This window comes from Psammomys obesus, unplaced genomic scaffold (genome assembly GCF_907164565.1).
Source record: "Psammomys obesus unplaced genomic scaffold, mPsaObe1.curated_primary_1811, whole genome shotgun sequence".
In the NCBI taxonomy this organism is placed as follows: Eukaryota; Metazoa; Chordata; class Mammalia; order Rodentia; family Muridae; genus Psammomys; species Psammomys obesus.
Window position 1 is genome coordinate 3,388,423 of NW_026586463.1, and position 21,870 is coordinate 3,410,292.

The 21,870-nt window shown below is 35.7% G+C and overlaps 1 protein-coding gene across 1 annotated transcript in view; it reads left to right on the forward strand.

Moving 5' to 3' along the window:
• The window catches only part of Adamts6 (ADAM metallopeptidase with thrombospondin type 1 motif 6), a 268,080-nt gene that overhangs the window by 22,900 nt on the left and 223,310 nt on the right, over positions 1 to 21,870 (forward strand). The window contains exons 4-6 of the mRNA XM_055601955.1: positions 10,394 to 10,605; positions 11,311 to 11,394; positions 11,899 to 12,044. Coding sequence (XP_055457930.1) covers positions 10,394 to 10,605; positions 11,311 to 11,394; positions 11,899 to 12,044 — 442 coding nt within the window. The remainder of the gene's footprint in view (positions 1 to 10,393; positions 10,606 to 11,310; positions 11,395 to 11,898; positions 12,045 to 21,870) is intronic.

Consider the following 21,870-nt stretch of genomic DNA (forward strand, 5'->3'; position numbering starts at 1 on the left):
TATCTATCTATCTATCTATCTATCTATCTATCTATCTATCTATCTATCTATCTATCTATCTATTACAATTTATTCACTTTATATCCCTGCTGCAGCTCCCTCCCTCATCTCCTCTCAGTCCCACCCACCCTTCCTCTTCTCCCCTTATGCCCTTTCTCTAGTCCCCTGATAGGAGAGGACCTTCTCCTCTTCTATCTGGCCCTAGTCTATCAGGTCTCATCAAGGTTAGCTGCATCATCTTCCTCTGTGACCTGGTAAGGCTGCACCCTCCAGGGAGAGGTGATCAAAGAGCCAGCCACTGAGTTCATGTCAGAGACAGCCCCTGTACCTCTCACTAGGGAACCCACTTGGAATCTAAGCAGCCAATGGGCTTCCTTTGAAGCGGGGGTCTAGGTCCTCTCCATGCATGGTCCTTGGTTGGAGTAATGGTCACTGCAGGTCCCCCTGGGCCCAGCTTTTTTGGCTCTGTTGTTCTCCTTGTGGAGTCCCTGTTCCTGCCAGGTCTTTTTTTTTTTTTTTTTTTTTTTTTTTAATCTCCCTCTTTTTCCATAAGGTTTCCTGCACTCTGCCCAAACTTTGGCTATGAGTCTTAGTATCTCCTTCGATACCCTGGTGGGTAGAGTCTTTCAGAGATCTTCTGTGGATGGCTCCTGTCCTGTTTCCTGTATTCTCCTACTTCCGATGTCTATCTTGTTTGCCCTTCTGAATAAGGATTAAACATTTCCCCTTGGGTCCTCCTTGTTGGTTAGCTTCTTTTTTTTTCCTTTTTCTTTTTAATATAATTTTTTACTTATTACAATTTATTCTTTTTGTATCCTAGCTGTAGCCCCTCCTTCATCTCCTCCCATGCCCCTTCCCCAGTCCACTGATAGTGGAGGACCTCCCCCTGTCCATCTGCCCCTAGCTTATCAGGTCTCATCAGTCCTGTCTTTAATAGTCTTCCTCTGTGGTCTGATAATGCTGCTTCCCCCTCAGGTGGAGGTGATCAAAGAGCCAGCTACTGAGTTCATGTCACAGACAGCCCCTGTTCACCTTAGTAGGAAGCCCATTTGGAGACTGAGCTGCCACGGGCTACATCTGTGCAGGGGTTCTAGGTTATCTCCATGAATGTTTCTTTGTTGGAGACTCAGTCTCAGAAAAGACCCCTAGGTCCAGAAACATCTCATACAAGTAAGTTAACGGCTCACTGAAAGCCCTACAACAAAAAAGAAGCAGACACACCCAAGAGGAGTAGACAGCTGGAAATAATCAAATCAGGGCTGAAATCAATAAATTAGAAACAAATAAAACGATTCAAAGAATCAATGAAGCCAAGAGTTGTTTAGCTTCTTTAGGACTAGTTTACTATGTTTATCCTCTATTGTATGGCTAATATCCACTTATAAGTGAGTATATACCATGTGTTTCTTTCTGCTTCTGGGTTACCTCTCCCAGCATGATCTTTTCTAGTTCTCAACATTTGCCTGAAATTTTCATGATTTCCTTGTTTTTAATTGCTGAGTACTATTCCATTGTTAAAATGTGCCACAATTTCTGTATCCATTCCTCTGTTGAGGGACATCTAGGTTGTTTCCAGATTCTGGCTATTATAAATAAAGCTGCTGGGCAAAAGACATTTGCTGAGCAAATGGTGGATGGTGGAGCATTTTTTGGGTACATGCCTAGGCATAGTATAGCTGGATCTTGAGGTAGCACTACTCCTAATTTTTTGAGAAAGTGCCAGATTGATTTTCAAAGTGGTTGTACAAGGTTACATTCCCACCAACAATGGAGGAGGGTTCCCCTTTCTCCATAATCTCTCCAGCATGTGTTGTCACTTGAGTCCTTGATCTTAGCCATTCTGATGGGTGTGAGGTGAAATCTCAGGGTCATTTTAATTTGCATTTCCCAAATGATTAAGAATGTGGAGCATTTCTCTAAGTGTTTCTCTGCCATTTGATATTCCTCTATTGAGAATTCTCTGTTTAATTCTGTACCTCATTTTTTAATTGGATTACTTGATTTGTTGCTTTTTAACTTCTTGAGTTCTTTATATGTTCTGAATATTAGCCCTCTGTCAGATATAGTTTTGGTGAAGATCTTTTCCCAGTCTGTAGGCTGTCATTTTGTTCTGATGACAGTGTGCTTTGCTTTACAGAAGCGTTTTAGTTTCATGAATTCCCATTTATTAATTGTTGATCTTAGAGCCTGTGCTGCTGGTGTTCTGTTCAGGAAGTTGACTCCTGTGCCAATACATTTTTTAACAGATGTTTTTCTTTATGTTTTTGGATTGCCTAGTTAGTGAATGCATCAGCCTTTGGGCCTTTGGTTTCCATCCATATGCATTACAGAGTCATTTTCTTCTTTCGTAGGTGTTTAAGTGGTCTTTGTAGTTCTTTGCTTATTCTGCATACTTTCTTTTTGAGTAAGATTAAAAAATCTCCCAGACTTGTTTATGTAAAGTTTTGGTCAAGAGTTGGTACTAGAAAAAGGCTGTTTCATGTATATACATTTAAAAGACTTCAAACCATGAAACACAGTTCCTTAGTTTATTCTGGTCTTTATATTGAGTAATAAAACTAAATAGAGATATCTGTTTTATATCTAACAAAATTCAGGCTGTAATTGTACCTCTATAGACAGTCTTTTGAAACTAGATTTCAAATATTTATTTTGAAGTAATTTTCTTTTGTTTTCCCATGATATGACATATTTTTCTTTATTATTATAAAGGAAATAATTGTTTTATCCTATTCTGAAACATACCTCTCAACTTTTGATATTTATATTATTTTCCTTTTGTCTTTGTGGTTGTGAGCCTTCATTTTAATCACTGAGCTATCTCTCCAGTCCACATTAAGAGCCTATTGTACTAATTCAGTCACAGTTTTATCTTCCAGTGGTTATGGCATGAGTCAAACACTTTCAAACTTATTTCTATTGCTATGAAAATCTTTCCTTTGTAAGAGCTAGGTATGGTGGTACATGCCTTTAATGGTAGCAGTTGGGAGGCAAAGGCAGGTGGATCTCTTATGAGTTGGAATCCAGCCTTGTCTACATAGTGAGTTCCAGACAGCCAGGACTACATTGAGAGATACTGTTTCAAAAACAAAACAGTAACAAAATTCTGTCCTTGGAGCTGTAAGATTTACCTTATTTTCACCAATTCTCCTCTGGTTTACTGAGGCTATTTCCTAAACATTTCTCCTCATTTTCCTAACACTAGTACAATTGTTTCTCTTCATCTCTTGCCTAAACTATTGTCTTGATATTCTAACTGGGTTTCCTATTTGCAGGTTTAATCTTTCTGTTTTCAGTCAAATCTGCCTCCTAAACATGTGTCTGAGGTAAGGTTACTATAGCTGTGAAGAGACAGCATGAGCTTAGCAACTCTTATATAGGAAAACATTTAAGTGGTGCTGGCTTGCAGTTTAGATATTTAGATATTTAGATATTCCCACCATGGCGGGAAGTATGGCAGTGTGCTGGTAAACATGGTGCTGGAGAGGTAGCTGAAATTTCCTCATCTGGATCAGCAGGCAGCAGAACTGAGCATTTGAAACCTCAAATGCTCACTTCCAGCGACTTACTTCCCCCAGTAATGTCACACCTACTCCAGTAAAACTGTGCTTCCTAATTGTGCTATTCCCTGGTGACCAACTATTCAAATCTATGAGCCTGTGGGGGCCATTTTTATTCAAACCTCCACAATATGGCTATATCTCACTTTCAGATACTTTACTGGCTTCCACTGAAGGTAAATATTATAGTAGAATTCTATGTTCCATTAATGGCACTGGATTTTACTTAGATCTTACTAGTAAAAAACACTTTGTGTCTAGTAAGCTTGGGAAATATTTCACTAAGAACTAGATTGCAACATTTCATTATCATAGGACAAGTGGGAGATGGAAATTTACAGACATACATCCTCAGCTAGCTTGCTGTGAATTATGTCAGAATATACAGTATAAAACTCTATGGTTCTGGGCGTTTTTATGCCATACTCAGTTCTAAATTATATATACCTTAGTATTCAAATAAGAATTAAAAATTCTTTATAGAAAAGTTTCTGTGTATTTTAGAAACTTCTTCAGAGAATCCAGAAAAAAAATTGTGAAAAATAAATCACTGTTATTCTTATACCCAGGGATAGTGGGAGTGGGATGTCTTTTAGCCCATTGATATAGATAATATTGTTTCTCCATATTTCCATTATATATTCACAGATTTATTAAATAAATATGTATTTTTACCATGTGTAACACTTTTAGGTCCTAGGACTGTGGCAGTTATAAAACTCAACAAGTCCTTGTTTCATAGAACTTATTTTCAAGAAAGGACAGAGCCAATGAACTAAACAGTAAATAGACAAATATGAAAGTTTAGCAGGCCAATATAGCAATTGTGAATGGCTGCATATATTCAGACATTTATTTAGGAATGATCAAAAGGCTGAAATATTGTTTTAGATGTCAATAAGATCCATTTGTTAGTTTTAGGGAGAAAAGTTATGTTATATGTTTATCGAACACATTTTTTTTAAATTTTATTTTTCTTTTTAGTTACATTTTGTTAACTCTGTGTCCCAGCTGTATCCCGCTCCCTCATTCCCTCCCCAACCCCACATTCCCTCCCTGGTCTCTTCCCTGCCCCTTTCCATGTCCACTGATAGGGGAGGACCTCCTCCTATCAGTTTGGGGGGAGGTCAAAGAGCCTGCCCTTGAGATCCTGTTAGTCCTTGTTCCCCTTACTCTGGAAAACTACTTGGTTACTGAGCTACCACGGGCCAAATCTGAGCAGAAGTTCTAGGTTATATCCATAGATGGTCCTTGGTTGAGTGTCAGTCTCAGAAAAGACCCTGTGCCCGGATATATTTGGTCCTTGCAGAGCTCCTATCCTTTCCATATCATACTAACTCCCCTTCTTTCATATGATTCCCTGCACTCTGCCGAGGGTTTGGTTATGAGTCTTAGTGTCTGCTTTGAAGCACTGCTAGTTAGAGTCTTTCAGATGCCTTTTGTGGTAGACTCCTGTCATACGTTCAATGCACATCCCATTTGTCTTTATAAATGAGGATTGATTCTCTTCGGCCTTGTCCACTTTCTTGATTATCTTCTTTAGGTGTGTAGATTTTATTATGTTTATCATATCTTGTAGGTCTATATAAGCGAGTGTATACCATGTTTGTCTTTCTCCTTCTGGGATACTTCACTCAGAATGATCTTGGAACACATTTTTTTAAACATTCTACAATGTATAAAATATTAAATTGTGCAAAGAATAATATGAAGAACAACTAACCTTTACTATGAAACAAAAAAAATCAATTTTTGTATTCCATTTTTTTTTGGCTAGACATTCATTAGTTACAAATCATTGAGTTTAGCATTATGGAAGTATTTAATAATGTATAAAATATAGAAAGAGGGTTCTAATGAGCAATTATGTTAAATTGATTGAAGAACAAAGTAGAATATTACCTATTCTTTCTATATGCATATATATGGTAGTAAATATATAATTTTATATGCTTTGTAATATCTTTATTCGTCATTTATAAATAAAAAGATGCAGTTTTCATATTCAAAGTGAAAGAACCAGAGTTGTTACAGGACATACCGAAACCTCAGAACAAAGGAGATTATTTTGCCCCAGAGGTACAAAGACAGGGGATAGAAGACAAGACAGAGGGGAGAAAAGGGACAGGGGAGAGGTGGAAGAAATATTTTCCTCAGAGGGACAAAGGACTGCCTCTCAATAGAGAGGAGACACACATGGCCCTTAGGGAAATAGCAGTTTATAAAGGTACAAGGGAAACCCCATAATTAGGTAAGCCAAAAAGAGGGCTTTTGATTGATAGATTTCAATACTTTGACAGATGGATCTTGGTAGTCAGCCGCAGGAGGAGGAAGTGGCCAATAAGGGAATAGTCCTTAGTGGACAATCTATTTACTTCCTTATTGCCTTGGTTCTTCGTATATTCATTCTTTGTGGTTGTAGGTAGCGTTAGTATTTTGGTTTTGTACTTTAAATTTATTTTATTTTATGTGCATTAGTACAAAGGTGTCAGATCCCATGGAACTGGAGTTACAGAAAGTTGTGAGCTGCCATGAGGGTCCTGGGAATTGAATCCAGGTCTTTTGAAAGAACAGACAGTGCCCTTAACTGCTGAGCCATCTCTCCAGCCCCAATAGCTTTGTTTTTTACTGGCCTGCTGGTGGGAACCTACAACTCTTTCTCTTGTAGGAGCTTTTGAGTTAAAAAACATGGTTGCATGCTTTCTTCAAGCCAGCAAGGAAGAATCTAGAGTTAGCAGATGCTACAGTATTGTATATCATGTATTTGTATATATGTAATCACTTGTATTCTAAGTTGTCCTACTCATACTCACAAAAGAGTATAAGGAAGGGTCATTGTGGCAATTTATGGGTTTGTTTGCTATAACTGGAATGAATGAACACTGATTTGGAATAGACTATTAAAAGAATTGGTATGTTTCTGTCTCCCTTGACCTTTAGAAATGAGAGAATTATTTAATTTATATGAAGTTATGTGAGATTTCAAAGTATTTAACTGTTTCTTCTCATGATCATTCCCATTTCTTCTTACTTTGTAAAATTTCTTCATTCTACCAATGCAAGGTTTAAAAGGGGAAAATAGGGAAGGGTATGAGGGAGGGGGGCTACAGCTGGGATACAACCCAGATGCCCCTCAGTGGAGTAATGGATGCGCAAATTGTGGTATATTTACACAATGGAATATTATTCAGCAATAAAAACAAGGAAATCATGAAATTTGCAGGTAAATGGTGGGATCTGGAAAAGATCATCCTGAGTGAGCTACCCCAGAAGCAGAAAGATGCACACGGTATATACTTACTCATATAGACATATAATATAGGATAACCTACTAAAATCTGTACACCTAAAGAAACTAATCAAGAGGGAGGACTCTTGCTAAAATGCTCAATTCCTATCCAGAAAGGTAAAGAGGATGGCCATCAGAAGAAGGAGAAAAGAGAGAACAAGTCAGGAATCTGCCACAGAAAGGCTTTGCCCTGCAGCCTATCAATGCAGATGCTGAGACTTATGGGCAACCTTTGGGCAGAGTACAGGGAATCTTATGAAAGAAGTGGGAAACAGTAAGATCTGGAGAAGACAGGAACTCCACAAGGAGAGCAACAGAACCAAAAAATCTGAGCACAGGGGTCTTTCCTGAGACTGCTATTCCAACCAAGGACTATGCATGTAGATAACCTAAGACCCCTGCACAGATGTAGCCCAAGGCAGTTCAGTATCCAAGTGGGTTCCATTGTAGTAGGAACAGGGACTGTTTCTGACATGAACTGATTGGCCTGCTCTTTAATTACCTCCCCCTGAGGGGGAAGCAGCATTACCAGGCCACAGAAGAAGACAATGTAGCCACTCCTGATGAGACCTAATTGACTAGGAAAAGAAGACCTCCTCTATCGGTGGACTTGGGGAGGAGCATACATGCAGAGGGTGGAGGAAGGGAGGGTTGGGACGGGAGGAGGGAGGGAACCATAGGGGGGGATACAAAATGAATAAAGTGTAATTAATAAAGAATAAAAAAAATAAAAAAGGGGGACAATGGAAAACAATTAAAATATTGCCACTTTCTGTCAATTATATACTAATTAATTTATTTTTTATTAAACATTTCTGCTAATGGAGGTGACAAAAATGTTCACTTCTTCATAAAAACAAAACATGAAAAAAACATGTTAAGGTCCTTTGCTTCCTCAAATTTATTAATAAAGGTAAATAAAAATGACATGGTGTTTACAAAAGACATACAACTAGAAACTTTCCTTAGTATTGAACACTCTGATTTTTAAAAAATGAAGGATATACTGCATGATTCATACCAACTAAAACCCCCACCTAAGGCCCCAGGAACAGAGAGGGAGCAGATAAGAGCAAAGGATGGGAGTGTGCTATAAGACTTTGTCTCCTAGTAATGTCAGAAGCCACACCCCTAAAGTCTCACCAACATTGACTGTCTAACCATGAGGGGAACACGTTTGTTGCCACACCGATAGACATGCAAAAGTAACTGAGTGGTGCTGGTGGTGTGTGTGTGTGTGTGTGTGTGTATGTGCCCATGTGTGTGTGTTGGGGTGACATCTGCCTTTAGCTCAACACAAATACTTACAGCCAACTATGGAATACTGACAGTGGGAGAAATAGTGTTTCAGGGAAGAGCAAACCAATTGCTTATACGATGGTCAGTTCTGAAAACATACATATAAGTAACGTTATATATATTGAGCTGGATTCATACATATATATATATTCCAAAATTACATATATACATATACTGATATAGGCATGCAATATGTTAACACAAACATATGCATGTAACAGTAATTAATGGAAAAAGGGGCCATGAATTTGAGAAGGATCAAGAAAGGGTATATGGGAGGCCTTGGAAGGAGGGAAGGAAAGGGAGAAATGAGATAATATTATAATCTCAAAAAAGTGTTGCTAACATATCTTTCAGGTCTCATGTTCATACTGTTTACCTTTATTTTATTTTCCTTTTTTAATTTTCCAGGTGTGTGTGTAAGCACTTTTTTTTTTTTTTTTTTTTTTTTGCTTGTGTGTTGGTGCATGTGTGAGTAGCATGCATGTACTTATGGAAACCTCAGGTTGATGTTGGAAATCATCCTCTATTGCTTTTCCACCTATTTATTAAGTCAGGATCTCTAAATTCAACCTACAGATCATTTATATGACTAGCCTTGCTTGGCACCTTGCTCTTGGGATTTCTTGAAATTGCAGGTGAGTTGCTTCACCCACCTGGATTTAAGTGGTTTATGAGGATACATGGTCAAGCATCTTGATAACTTGCTCTTTAACCACTGAGCAACCTTACTTTCAGACTTGAGAAAAGTAATGCTCTGAGTGTTCTGCCAACTTAAATAGTTGTAAACATTAAAATTGTGTGGAAATTAAATTCATAGAATTTTTAAATTATTTTATTTTATTTTTATTAATAACAGTTTATTCACATTGTATCCCAGCTGTATCCCCTTTTCCCATCCCCTCCCAAATCCACCTACCCCCTCTCTCTTCTCCTATGCTCCTCCCCAAGTCCACTGATAGGGGAGTTCCTCTTCCCCTTCCATCTGACCCTAGTCTATCAGGTCTCATCAGGATTGGCTTCATTGTCTTCCTCTGTGGACTGGTAAGGCTGCTCCCCCCTCAGGTGGAGGTGAACAAAGAGCCAGTCCATGAGTTCATGCCAGAGACAGTCCCTGTTCCTATTATTGGGGAACCCTCTTGGACACTGAGCTGCCATGGGCTACATCTGTGCAGGAGTTCTAGGTTCATGGTCCTTGGTTGGAGTATCATTCTCAGAAAAGACCCAGTGCCCAGATTGGTTTTGTTGCTCTCCTTGTATAGCTCCTGTCCCCTACAGGTCTTTCTATCTCCCCTTTCTTTCATAAGATTTCCTGCACTCTGCCCAAAATTTGGCTATGAGTCTCAGCATATGTTTTGATACCCTGCTGGGTAGAGTCTTTCAGAGGCCCTCTGTGGTAGGTTCCTGTCCTGTTCCCTGTTTTCTCCCTCTTCTGATGCCCATCCGTTTGCCTTTCTGAATAAAGATTTAGCATCTTATCCAGGCTCCTCCTTCTTGATTAGATTCCTTAGGTGTACAGATTTTAGTGTGATTATCCTGTATTATATATCTAATATCCTCTTATAAGTGAGTACATACCATGTGTGTCTTTAGCATTTTTAAAAATTGAGAAGAACAGAATTGGTTCTAATTAAGACTTTTTCTTGTTTGTTTGTTTTTGTTTTTTGTTTTTTGAGACAGGGTTTTTCTGTGTAGCCCTGGCTATCCTGGAAGTCTCTCTGTAGACCAGGCTCAAAGATTTGCCTGCCTTTGCCTCCTGAGTTCTGGGATCAAAGGCGTGTGCCACTACTGCCCTCTAATTAAGACATTTTAACAGGAGACCTTATGGTTAAGACAGAAGCTTTTCTAAATTATGGATAGATACTGCAGCATCATTGTTTTCTGTCGGCATGGCTTTAGTTTGTTAAATCTTAAATGGTTTTGTACAGTACACATTCCAAATATAAATGTAATTTTATGTTTTTAGATACTAGAATAATATGAAAGACTTATTTAAAATTTTATTAACTAATTTATTTTATAGCTATTTTTTGTACAAAGTTAAATGTTCATATTGGTTTTTTTCAGATAAGATAACTAAGTTGAAGATTTGCAGGTTTTTCTTATATAAACAGTTCTGTACTCTCTTTATGTTGAATGTCTTGATCCATTTGAGAGTTTATGAGAAGCCTGTCTACAAGAGGTCTATACATAAGTGTATTTATTTAGTGAATATATCTGAATTACTTAATTATTTTTGTTATAGATCTTACAGAAAGTGGCAAGTCTTGGTGGCTGAATAAGACATCTGCTTTTCCTTCTTTACTACCAATTAATGACACACATATTCATCGCAGACAGAGAAGATCCGTGAGCACTGAGAGATTTGTGGAGACACTAGTAGTGGCAGACAAAATGATGGTGGGCTACCATGGCCGTAAAGACATTGAACATTATATTTTGAGTGTGATGAATATTGTAAGTTTGATCACTTACATACTGTATTACTAAGTAGCTTATTGTGTTTTAAACTAAGCTAGTGAATTTTTATTAAAATAAATAATAAAATTTTATTTGTATAAAATTATAAAAAATGAATTTGTATTATTATTTAATTTGTGTTTAGGATTGAATCTAGAACTTGAACATAGAAAATACATACATGCTCTGCTATGGAATTGTATTGTCTTTCTTTTCCCTAGAATAAGAATTTGTCAACCACCTTTTTTTTTTTTTTTTTTTTTTTGAGACAATGTCTCTCCATACATATGACTCTGGCCATCTCGAATTTCCTATGCGTATTTATGCACTGCCATTTCCAGGTGGTCAATCTACTTTTAAGTTGCATAGAAAATAAAATTTGAAACTCTGATTGTTCATTTTTAATTAATATGAATGTTTAAAAATGAGTTTTATTAAGGAACTTGAAACATCAGCTCCTACTATAGATTTTTTGATGCATACATTTCATCTGTAGAAGAAAATATGTCTTGTGTAGACTTACATAAAATCCTTTAACCAAAGCATCTTGAAAGTGGAGTCTTAAGTGTTATAGTGCAAGAGAACATCTTTTAAAATATACATCATTAAGTCATAAAATTGCATTGTATCATTTTAGAAATTCAAATATTGCCGAATTATTTTTGTCTTACTTTTTGTCTTTTCTTATTTTCTGGAGGTCAGGTTGCCAAACTTTACCGTGACTCCAGTCTAGGAAACGTTGTGAATATTATAGTGGCTCGCCTAATCGTTCTCACAGAAGATCAGGTAAATATGGATTAGTTTATACATCAGAGCTCTTAGACTTTGCGATTATCATCATGAACAGATATATTTCTTTGTTACTTTTCCTCCCAAGTCCTAGTTAAATATTTTTAGCTCTACACTTTAATTGAGATACTTTTTTAAAATAATAAACATTTCATTTATTATTAGGGCTTTCTCTCCATATATGCATACTTGCTACATGTTTCAGAATTAAGGAGAAGCATTTTGTATGGTTTATCTGATCATAATGGTTTTGGTTGATTTTTGTATGCTGATGATTTCAGAAATGTTCTCTTCATTGTTCAAGTTGGAACTGGAAGGAAAGTGTGTTCAGTAATAACTTAAATGAACCCTAGGAAAGATGTTGTGGAGATAACAATCAGCAAGAGATTATTCCTAAAAACCACTGCTTCTAGTTATAGTCCCACTTTAGTTTTCGAAAGTTTTGACAACTGACCTTAGTAATTTGTTTGGAACATTTCTGGTATGCATGTTGTATTGCAGCCAAACTTGGAGATAAACCATCATGCAGACAAGTCCCTCGATAGCTTCTGTAAATGGCAGAAATCCATTCTCTCCCACCAAAGTGATGGAAACACCATTCCAGAAAATGGGATTGCCCACCACGATAATGCAGTTCTTATTACTAGGTATGGTTTGCTGCAAGTATTTTTCCTTTGATTGTTGTATTTACTTGTTATTGTAACTATATTTGATTCTATTTAATGCCTCATTCAGGTAATGAGTATAGAAAGAGTAAAGTGTTAATTAATTTTTTTATTACTGTTAAAGAGTATAGTTTAATATTAATTAATATTAATGTGTCTGCATCACATAAGCCAAATAAAAAGTAATTAAGGTTTAATTTAGAAATATAATAACTTTACTCCTATTTGTAATGTTTAGTTGAAAGTATAGATACTATTTGTTAATTAAACAAAATCTTGCTTTCAGTAAACAAGATTTCAAAGTATGAAAAATAATTTGTCACTTTTGGTTGCAAAATATGGTAACTATTTCTGTTTCCTTCCAGTTGTATTAATTTATGTTAATTTGCTAAAAGAAAGGAGGAGATTGGTTGTCTATTTAATTACATCATTTAAATTAAGCATTCAAATGCGAAGAAGCATATGCAGAGCTGGAGAAGATAGCTCAGTGCTTATGAATCTGTAGTGCTCTTGGAAATGACCCAGTTCAGTTCCCAGCACCCACATTTGACTCTTACAACTGCCTGTAGCTACATTTCTGAAGAATCTGATACCTTCTGTGGCGACCGGCACACAAATTGCATACATTCACAAAAATACACATACTCATAAATTTTTTAAAAATTTCTAAGAAGCAGATTTATCATACTGTTTATAAAGTTTCTCTCTTAAGAAATGTCATTACTCCATAATAAGCCAGTGAATTCATTCACTATTTTCTAGTAGTATTACAAGAACTGTGTGGAGTATACTGTTAGGAACTTTTGCATGTTAGAAGTAGGGAAACTTAATTCAAAATAGGTAAATTAATTTTCTAAGATCATTCAACTAATAAATAAAAGAAGACTTAATCCCGGATGATCTTGTCTCCTTTTTACTATCCTATATACCTAATTCCTTTTATTTCTAATGTTTAGAGATAGCGTCTTGCTATTTACTCAGGCTGACATCTAATACAAAGGCTCCAGCTGTCCTCCTGTCTTAGCCTCCCAAAATAGTTAGGACTGCCAGTGTGTACCACATGCCAAACTTCGTATTACTTTACTTATATCCTTATTATGATTGGGAAGAAACATTATGCTTTATTAATCCCAGTATAATAATTTTGACCACTTAATTGTATTTACAAGTAAAAGACAAAATAAATTAAAAATAATGAACAGTCAGCAAATGGAAACTTTATACTATGTTGGCTGAGTGAAATAGTTTTGTTATTTTATTTCTTTCCATTTGCATTTAATACATGCATGATCTGTGGTAGGCGTCTAGACTTTTACATCTAAGGAGGGAGTATAAAGAAAATGGCTAAGAATCTCGACACTTGGTATGATAATGCAATTTAACTTTTAGAAAAAGGTTGTTAACTGCATCATAAAGTTTCCAAGTACTTGAAACTAGAAAACTAGAAAATTTTATCATATGCTGAATAAAGCTAGATCTGATGGTTCTTTATGCATGTGCTGGGATAGCTGGCTAATCATCACTATTCCTCATATTGTAGACCTGAAAGGCTCCCAAACATGCTTTAAGAATTAAAATATACTAGGATTTATGGTAATATAGAAAACTTTCATTTACTAAAATAGATATCTTTAATGTTAATGAAATCACCACAAGAAAACATCTACTGTATATAGTTATCAAAGTGATCACAGATCTTTACATGGTTTCTGTATTTTTTTTTCATCCCACATATAAGCACAACTACACAATTTGAATGTATCTGCACAGACTTTCACTTTTTTGAGGAAATGATGCAAGTTACATCAGGACTACAGATTTATACATATTTAAGTAGGAAACATATTTGAACAACTCACCACCTAGTTTTGGCTGTAGCATTCAACTCTGAATTTGTTGATTGTTTCCTAATTCTGTTGAGTTCTTTGCTACATAGACTACTTTGGGTGGCTTTTTGATTTTTGAAATTAACTTTTTCTCTTCCATTTTCTCTGGTGGCCAGTCATACTAGTATTAGAAATGCCCTCAGGATTTAATAGGACAAGGCAGAGTTCAGGTCTCATATCAGTCAGTCTTTTGGTAGATGTAAAGATGGCTCATTCGGTAAAATGCTTGGTGGGGAACTATTAGAACCTGAGTTCAGATCCTACACTCACATGAAAACCAGATGTACCAGTGTACAGTGATGGGGAGGTGGAGACAGAAGGATGCTAGTGTGTCTAGCCAGTCGGTGAGCTCCAGGTTCAGTTAGAGGCCCAATCCCAACACTAAGGTAGAGAAGGCGAGAGAGAGTAGGTAAGGGTGCTTCTGCTCTGACAGAGGGCGTGGGTTTAATTTCTAGCATGGTTCCATATCATGGTTCACATTTGTCTGTAACTCCAGTTCTGGGGAATCTGGCATCTTCTTCTGGCCTCGGTGGGCAGCAGGAATGCACATGGTATAAAATAAGCAGTCATGCACATAAAGTGCAAATAAATAAATCATTAAAAATATTGTAAAGAAATGATTGAGACAGACATCTGACATTTGCCTCCTGCCTCTATACTCACATGTACATACATGCACTTCCACACACAAACATGTACATACATACAAATGCCTCTTTGAGGCAATATATGTTTTAAACTACTATTAAAGCCTTCAGGTGATGTTAACCTGTTTAGTTGGGAGACAGAATGCGTAATCAAAATGACATGATTACCATTCTTATTATTTAGATAGGTTTTCTCAGTGAAGGATTGAGCACTGTAAGTGAATATATGCATATATTGAGCATTTTTAAATCATGATGCTACTTTTAGTAAAATTCAGAGAATTACATACATGATAGTATATTAAGGCTGAAACTCACTTCATGTAAATGATACACTCAGATTTGTTACTCTGTTTATTGGTAATAGCACAGTTTATGTTTGCTTGACTTGTTAGCTCCCTAGGGGAAATATATAATGTAATTGTCAAGGATTACGGAAGAAAAATAGGTGATAGTGTTATCTCCATGAGATCAAATTTGTTCCAAGAACTTAAAGAGCTCTGTTAAAAATGATATTATTTTATTTGTTGGCGTTTAACCGTACCCTGTAAAGTTATTAGGTCACTGACTAGACAGAAAGAAAACAGGTGTGCTCAACTTTTGACACTGTAACATGATGCTGTTACTGACAAAGTTCTCCCTTGAGAACTGAGCAATTCAGCTTTTAGAAAATCACAAAAATGTCTTACATTGTTTTAGTAAGTGTACAGTTTTGTGTTAGGACAGGCCACATTTTCAGCTATCGTGAGCTACATGTAGCTCACTGACTCTGAGCTGAATGGTCCAGTAAGTTAATACATATTTGTTTTATCTAGTATCTGTAATACTGAGAAACAGCAACAAAGAACCCATCAAATTGTTTACATATTCTATTTTGATATAAATATGTATTTTACATATAAAAATATGTATTTTGGTCCCTTGATAATTGTTCTATTTCTGTGAAGGGACACCATCACCAAGGCAAATCTTATGAAAGAAACCATTTAACTTGGGCTTTCTTAAGGTTTCAGAGGTTTAGTCCTTTAACATAATGGAGGGGAGCATGGCATCATGCAGACGAGCACTGGAGCAGTAGATGAGAGCTACGTCCTGATCTGTAGGCAGAGAAAGCAATAGAGAAAGCAGCACTGGGCCTGGCATGTGCTTTTAAGGCCTTAAAGCGTACCCACAGCCCATCCCTAATGACACACTTCCTTCAACAAGGTCACACCTACTCCAGCAAGGCCACACCTCCTAATCTTTCTCAAATATTTCCACTTCCTGGTGACTAATCATTCAGATATATGAGCCTGTGGGGGCCATTCTTACTCAAACAACTAAATATGTATTTGTAGTATTTTATAGTTAGTTATTATTAATAATAATATATGACATAGTAAATACCTATTGATGCTTCTTAGACTTATAAAAGCTTAACATGTAGCTTCATGTTATTTCATATAATGATACTCAGTTTCTTCTCTATGATATAATAGCTGATTGCTTAGCCCCGAATACCAACTGGTTAGTGTAGTCATGTTTAGATGTATAAAAATGTGGCAACATTTTTATATATTCTATTCTATAGGTTATATTTTATGTATGTAATTTTATGTACATGAGTATTTTGCTTGTATTTAAGTCTGTGTACCATATGTATGCCTAGTGCCCATGGATGCCAGAATACAGCAGAGGGTCCATTGGTACTGGAGTTGTGAGCTGCCATGTAGGTGCTGGGAATTGAACTCTGGTCCTCTAAAGAAGTAGCCAGTACTCTTAACTGATAAGCTTCCTCTCCAACCCTATAATTATATTTTAAATAAACATTAATTGTAGGATAATAAGAGTATTTTTTAATTTTTGTATTTTTTATTTAATCTCTTAGAATTATTAAATTTTATGTGCTATATAACTAAGTCAATAAATATTAAACTTTTTACTAGAAACTCTTGAACTCAAGTTCGAGAGTAGAGTAGGACTGTGCCTACATAGTTAACTTGCTAAAGATCATTAATTGTTTTTATTAAAGTTTGTAATTTATAGATTATCTTTTAAATTGACCAAATTATATGTATTTACATTTGACAGGTGTATAAGTTATAGAATGTTTAAAGCAGATGTTAGCTTGACATGTATTATTTTAATACGTCATTAATGTTCATATTAACAAACTTCAAGTCAACAGTTAGGAATAAAACCCTGCTATTTGACATATTATTTATTTTTCATTTCCACACAAAGATAGAAAATATAAATCAAAAGCTTAAAGTCAACTTCTGAATTTATGTTGTGGTAAAATCTTTGAGAAATTTATCAATAGTTTGAAATTAAGTAGGAAGCTAGAATATACCACTGTCAATATTGACTGCTGGTACAAATTAATTTCTATATTTTTATTGGCTTTCCCTTAATGTATTGGAAGTATATATTTTTTTTGTATTTTAAAATATTAACACATTACAGTTTATGTATTTAGAACAGGAATTATTGCTTAAGTTTTTCATGGAAACAATTTTGAGATATAATTTTCCCATTTGAAAGGTAGTGGCTTTTGTGTACTTGTTCACAAGGTTATGGTGCCATCACTGTAATTAATTTAAACTACTCTGTTACTTCCAAAGGAAGCCAAGCCCATTTCCCTGACCTCCAGTCCTACCCTGTACCCACCCTTGGATAACCACTAATCTATCTATACACAAATGTGTATACCTGTCTATACACATTTGCCCATTCTTGACTTTTCATAGAGATAATTAATCCATCATGTACCATGTATTAATATTACATTCCTCTTCTTAGCTCAAGTCCAGTGTACCAAACTTAACAATTCTTTTTTTCATTTTCTTCTTCTTTTAAGAAATTTATTATTTATTTATATGTATGTGTGTGGGTCTAAGTGTGTGTTCCACTCATGTGCAAGTACCTTCAGAAAAAAGAAGAGGGGTTAAATCCGTTGGAACTGGAGTTACAGGTAATTGTAAGCTGCCCAAAGTGGGTGCTGGGAGCTGAACCTGGGTACTCTACAAAAGCAGCAAGTGCTATTAACTTATGAGCTATCTCTCTGGCCCTTTTCATTGGGCTATTTTTCAATTAATATACTTTTATTATTTTTCATTAGTGAAAAGCATAGAACTCATATGTACATCTTAAAGTATAGATGCAAAATTGCATACTACTAAGTCAAATAATTTGGTCTTTTAATAAAATTTATTTATCCTCTTAAAGGATCATGAGTGTTTACATTGGTTCTCTTACATTATAAAGGTACTGAAATTTCTAAAGTAACTCTACTGTTTAAAAGTTTTAAAATAGCTATAAAATGATTTGGATAGAACTTGGCCTATAACTTATGGATATAAACACATTTAAAAATATCTGTCTGATTAAATACGTGCTTCTTGATGAAATGTGAGGATAGACAGAGGGCAGATTAAAAGTTGCACATTATCATTTAATTCAAAAGAATTAAAAATTATCTTGTAAATAATAAATATTTTATAACTTACTATCATTAAGCTTTTAGGGATATGTTAGATTTAAGAAAGACATTAATTTTGAATTTAGATTATAGAATAGTTTTTTCTGTGTGTGTTTTGAAGCACGTGTTCTTCTACTGCAATGGTCTCACCATTTCTCCCATCCTCTCCTCTCCTGTGTCTTTTCTTTTGTCCCTACCTTATTGGTTCCTTACTCAAAACTATTTATTTATAATCAGTTTTCTTTCTACTCTAGGGCTATGGAAAACTAGAATGACATTTCTTGCGTAACAGGGTCTTTTAAGAATGAAAGTAGGTATTATTCACAGTTAGGTTTAGGATACAGGTACAAACTAAGACCTGGCAAAACAGGCATTGCCGATGTTCATGAAGTTTCAACTAAAAATGGAAATATGATTTATTGTCTTAAACATTTTAAAAAGTAACTTTAGAACTAATATTTGTTTTATGCTTGTTTCAATGTATAAAACATGTTTATTACATGCTGTCTACTTAAGGGCTTTTAAAATGCTTAATATTTAAACCTTACTGCATAAATTAGGTACCGCTATGATTTCTCATTTTTCATCAAGAAGCTGAGAAATAGAAAAGTAAATTGAGGTCCAACAATAGCTAATGAAAGTGAGGTTTAAAAAAAAATATGTAATATGCTTCCAAAGTTCTTTTAGCAACTTCACAAAATAATTAAGCCAAAATAATTATATACTTTAATATTATTGACACCTGTAGTAGGTAGAAATTTAAGATGTCCCCAGTGAATCTTCCCTTTGGTATTAATTTAAAAAAATGGTTTTATGTATATAGGTGTTTGGTTTAGATGTATATATGTACTTCATACCTGCAGAGTCCAGAAGAGGGCATTAGATCCCTTGGAACTGGTGGTACGGACCACATTAGCTGTCATGTGGGTGCTGGGAACCTTTTTTTTTTTTTTTTTTTTTTGAAGAGAGAAGCAAGTGCTGTTAACCATTGAGCAATCCTTCCAGTCTCCATCTTGGTAGTTTTGACCCTATGTAACCCTTCTCTTTGAGCGTATGTTGGACAGTAAGTGTGTAAGTGTAATAGTCTTTCCCAGTGGAGATGTTGTAGCTCTGAGAAGGAAGGTTTCCTCTATGGAAGTGTTGCAGCTTTGCTCTGAGAATGGTTTCCCCAGTGCAAGGGTTACCTGAAGGAAAAGGTATGCCGGCAGTTGGGAGCCAAGGAGTACCACAGAGTAACACTGCATAACAAACCTCATACAAGAGATTTATTGGGAGAGACACAAGAGGGTCTCTTCCTCTGCTATGGTGAGAAGCAACAGAGAACTGAGCAGGAGACAGGCTTATTGTGGGGCAGAACTGTCCAAGGTGGCCTTGGATTGAAGGGATTTTTTTTTTTTTTTTTTTTTTTTTTTTGGTCTGCTCTTAAGGCAAACTCAGGGATTAGTAGGATTAGTAGGATTCTGTGGCCCAATCTTAGTCTATTTATTCTCTAGGACAGGGCCTCGCCACCCTCTGCCTCAAGGGGATTACAGTTCTTATTTTCAGTGTTTTTACGTTTGGTCATATTTCTTCAGAACACACACAGAAAAAAACTACTCTCATATAATCTGAATTCAAAACTAATGTTTTTCTTAAACCTAACGTATCCCTAAAAGCTTGATGGTATTACAAATGATATTGCTAAAATTTCATTTTAATTAGTTACTGTTATGTGTTATTTTGATATTCTGTAACTTTGCTACTTATTTGTTAGTTTTAGTAGCCTTGTATTTGTAAATGTACTGTTTGTGCTTTGAGACAGAGTAATAAGGGATCTTGAAATGTGGCATCACTGGCCTTGAATTCTTCATATGATAGCCCCCCTGCCTGTCCACCTCCATTACAACCTTGGATTAGTTTTAGTCATTCTCAGTTATTAGTTTCTCTTAGTCAGAGTGCAGTCTCTATGTTACTGACTTTTGGAATGTTGCTATAAAATCTAGTATGTGAGCAGTCTTATGTTGTTCTGAGAGCTGTATATATTCTAATATTTATATGTAGGATATTTTATTTGTCCACCATATTACATTTGCTCTTTTTGTCGTTGTTTAAATGTTTCCTGTTTTTATGGATATGTGGCTTGTGAACGGAAAGATATATTTTTAAACATCTTACTAATTTGAATTTATTCTTGTTTTGTCAAAATTTGCTATGTGGAGTTTGAGAATATTTTACTTATTTAGACACAAATTTGTAATTACCTACTCAGTATGCTAAGGACTCTCCTTGTTTGTAACATTTTTTTTCTATTTTTTAAAAAAACATTTATTTATTTATTATGTGTTCAGTACTCTGCCTGCATGTACACCTGCACATCAGAAAAGGGCACCAGATCTCATTATAGATGGTTATGAACCACCATGTGGTTTGCTGGAAATTGAACTCAGGACCTTTGGAAGAGCAGCTAGTGCTCTTAACCTCTGAGCCACTCTACAGCCCCTTTTTTCCATTTTATAACCTAACTTTCTTTTAAGATATTGTATTTGTTGGATATATTTATATAGGCTTTGATTTATAACACTATTTTAGATATGCTTTTAGAAAGTAGCAGGTATTTAGAAGAGTTACTTTATTCCTTTGTACATCAGTCTTTCAGGTGTGTGTTTGTATTGCCTACATTTAGTATGTTTTTATTGTTTGAAGAAGGCTTCTGGCATCTTACTTTCTAAGCTATAGATCCCCTTTAGTTATAATATGACTTATATATATTTAGGTTTATATCTTCAATTAGCATTTGAACATAACATATATATTATATTTGCAATTATATCTTTCTAATTTTTCTCCTTGGCTCTTTGATAATATAGTTGGTATTCTCAATTAGCATATAGTTCTCTTATGTTTTATATAGATATATATGTAATATATATTATATAAATAATACATATTATATAAATAATATGTATTATAGTTTTCAAGTTCTTAATTACTTTTTCAGCCATAATTAATTTTTTTTATTTTTTTATTTTTTATTAATTACACTTTATTCATTTTGTATCCCTCCATAAGCCCCTCCCTCCTCCCCTGTCGATCCCACTCTCCCTCCCCTTTCTGCATGCATGCCCCTCCCCAAGTCCACTAATAGGGGAGGTTCTCCTCTTCTTTCTGATTTTAGTCTATCAGTTCTCATCAAAAGTGGCTGCATTGTCCTCTACTGTGGCCTGGTAAGGCTGCTCCCCCCTCAGGGGGAAGTGATCAATGAGCAGGCCAATCAGATTATGTCAGAGGCAGTCCCTCTTCCCATTACTATGTAAACCACTTGGACACTGAACTGCCATGGGCTACACCTGTGCAGAGGTTCCAGGTCGTCTCCACGAACAGTCCTTGGTTGGAGTATGAGTCTCTGGGAAGTTCCCTGTGTTCAAATTATCTTGTTCTGTTGCTCTGCTTGTGGAGTTCCCATCCCCTCCAGCTCTTACTATTTCCCACTTCTTACATAAAATTCCATTCACTCTGCCCATCAGTTGGCCATCCGGCTCAGCCTCTGCTTTGACAGTCTATACTGCAGAAGCTTTCAGAGGCCCTCTGTGGAAGGTTTCAAGGTTGTTTCCTGTTTTCTTCTGGCTTTCAGAGGCCCTCTGTAGCAGGTTCCGAGGTTGTTTCCTATTTTCTTTTTCTTCTGATGTCCATCCTCTTTGCCTTTCAGGATGGGGATTGAACATTTTAGTTAGGGTCCTCTCTTTTGCTTAGTTTGTTTAGATGTACAAATTTTAATGGGTTTATTCTATATTGTATGTTTATATGAATGAGTATATGCCATGCGTGTCTTTTTGCTT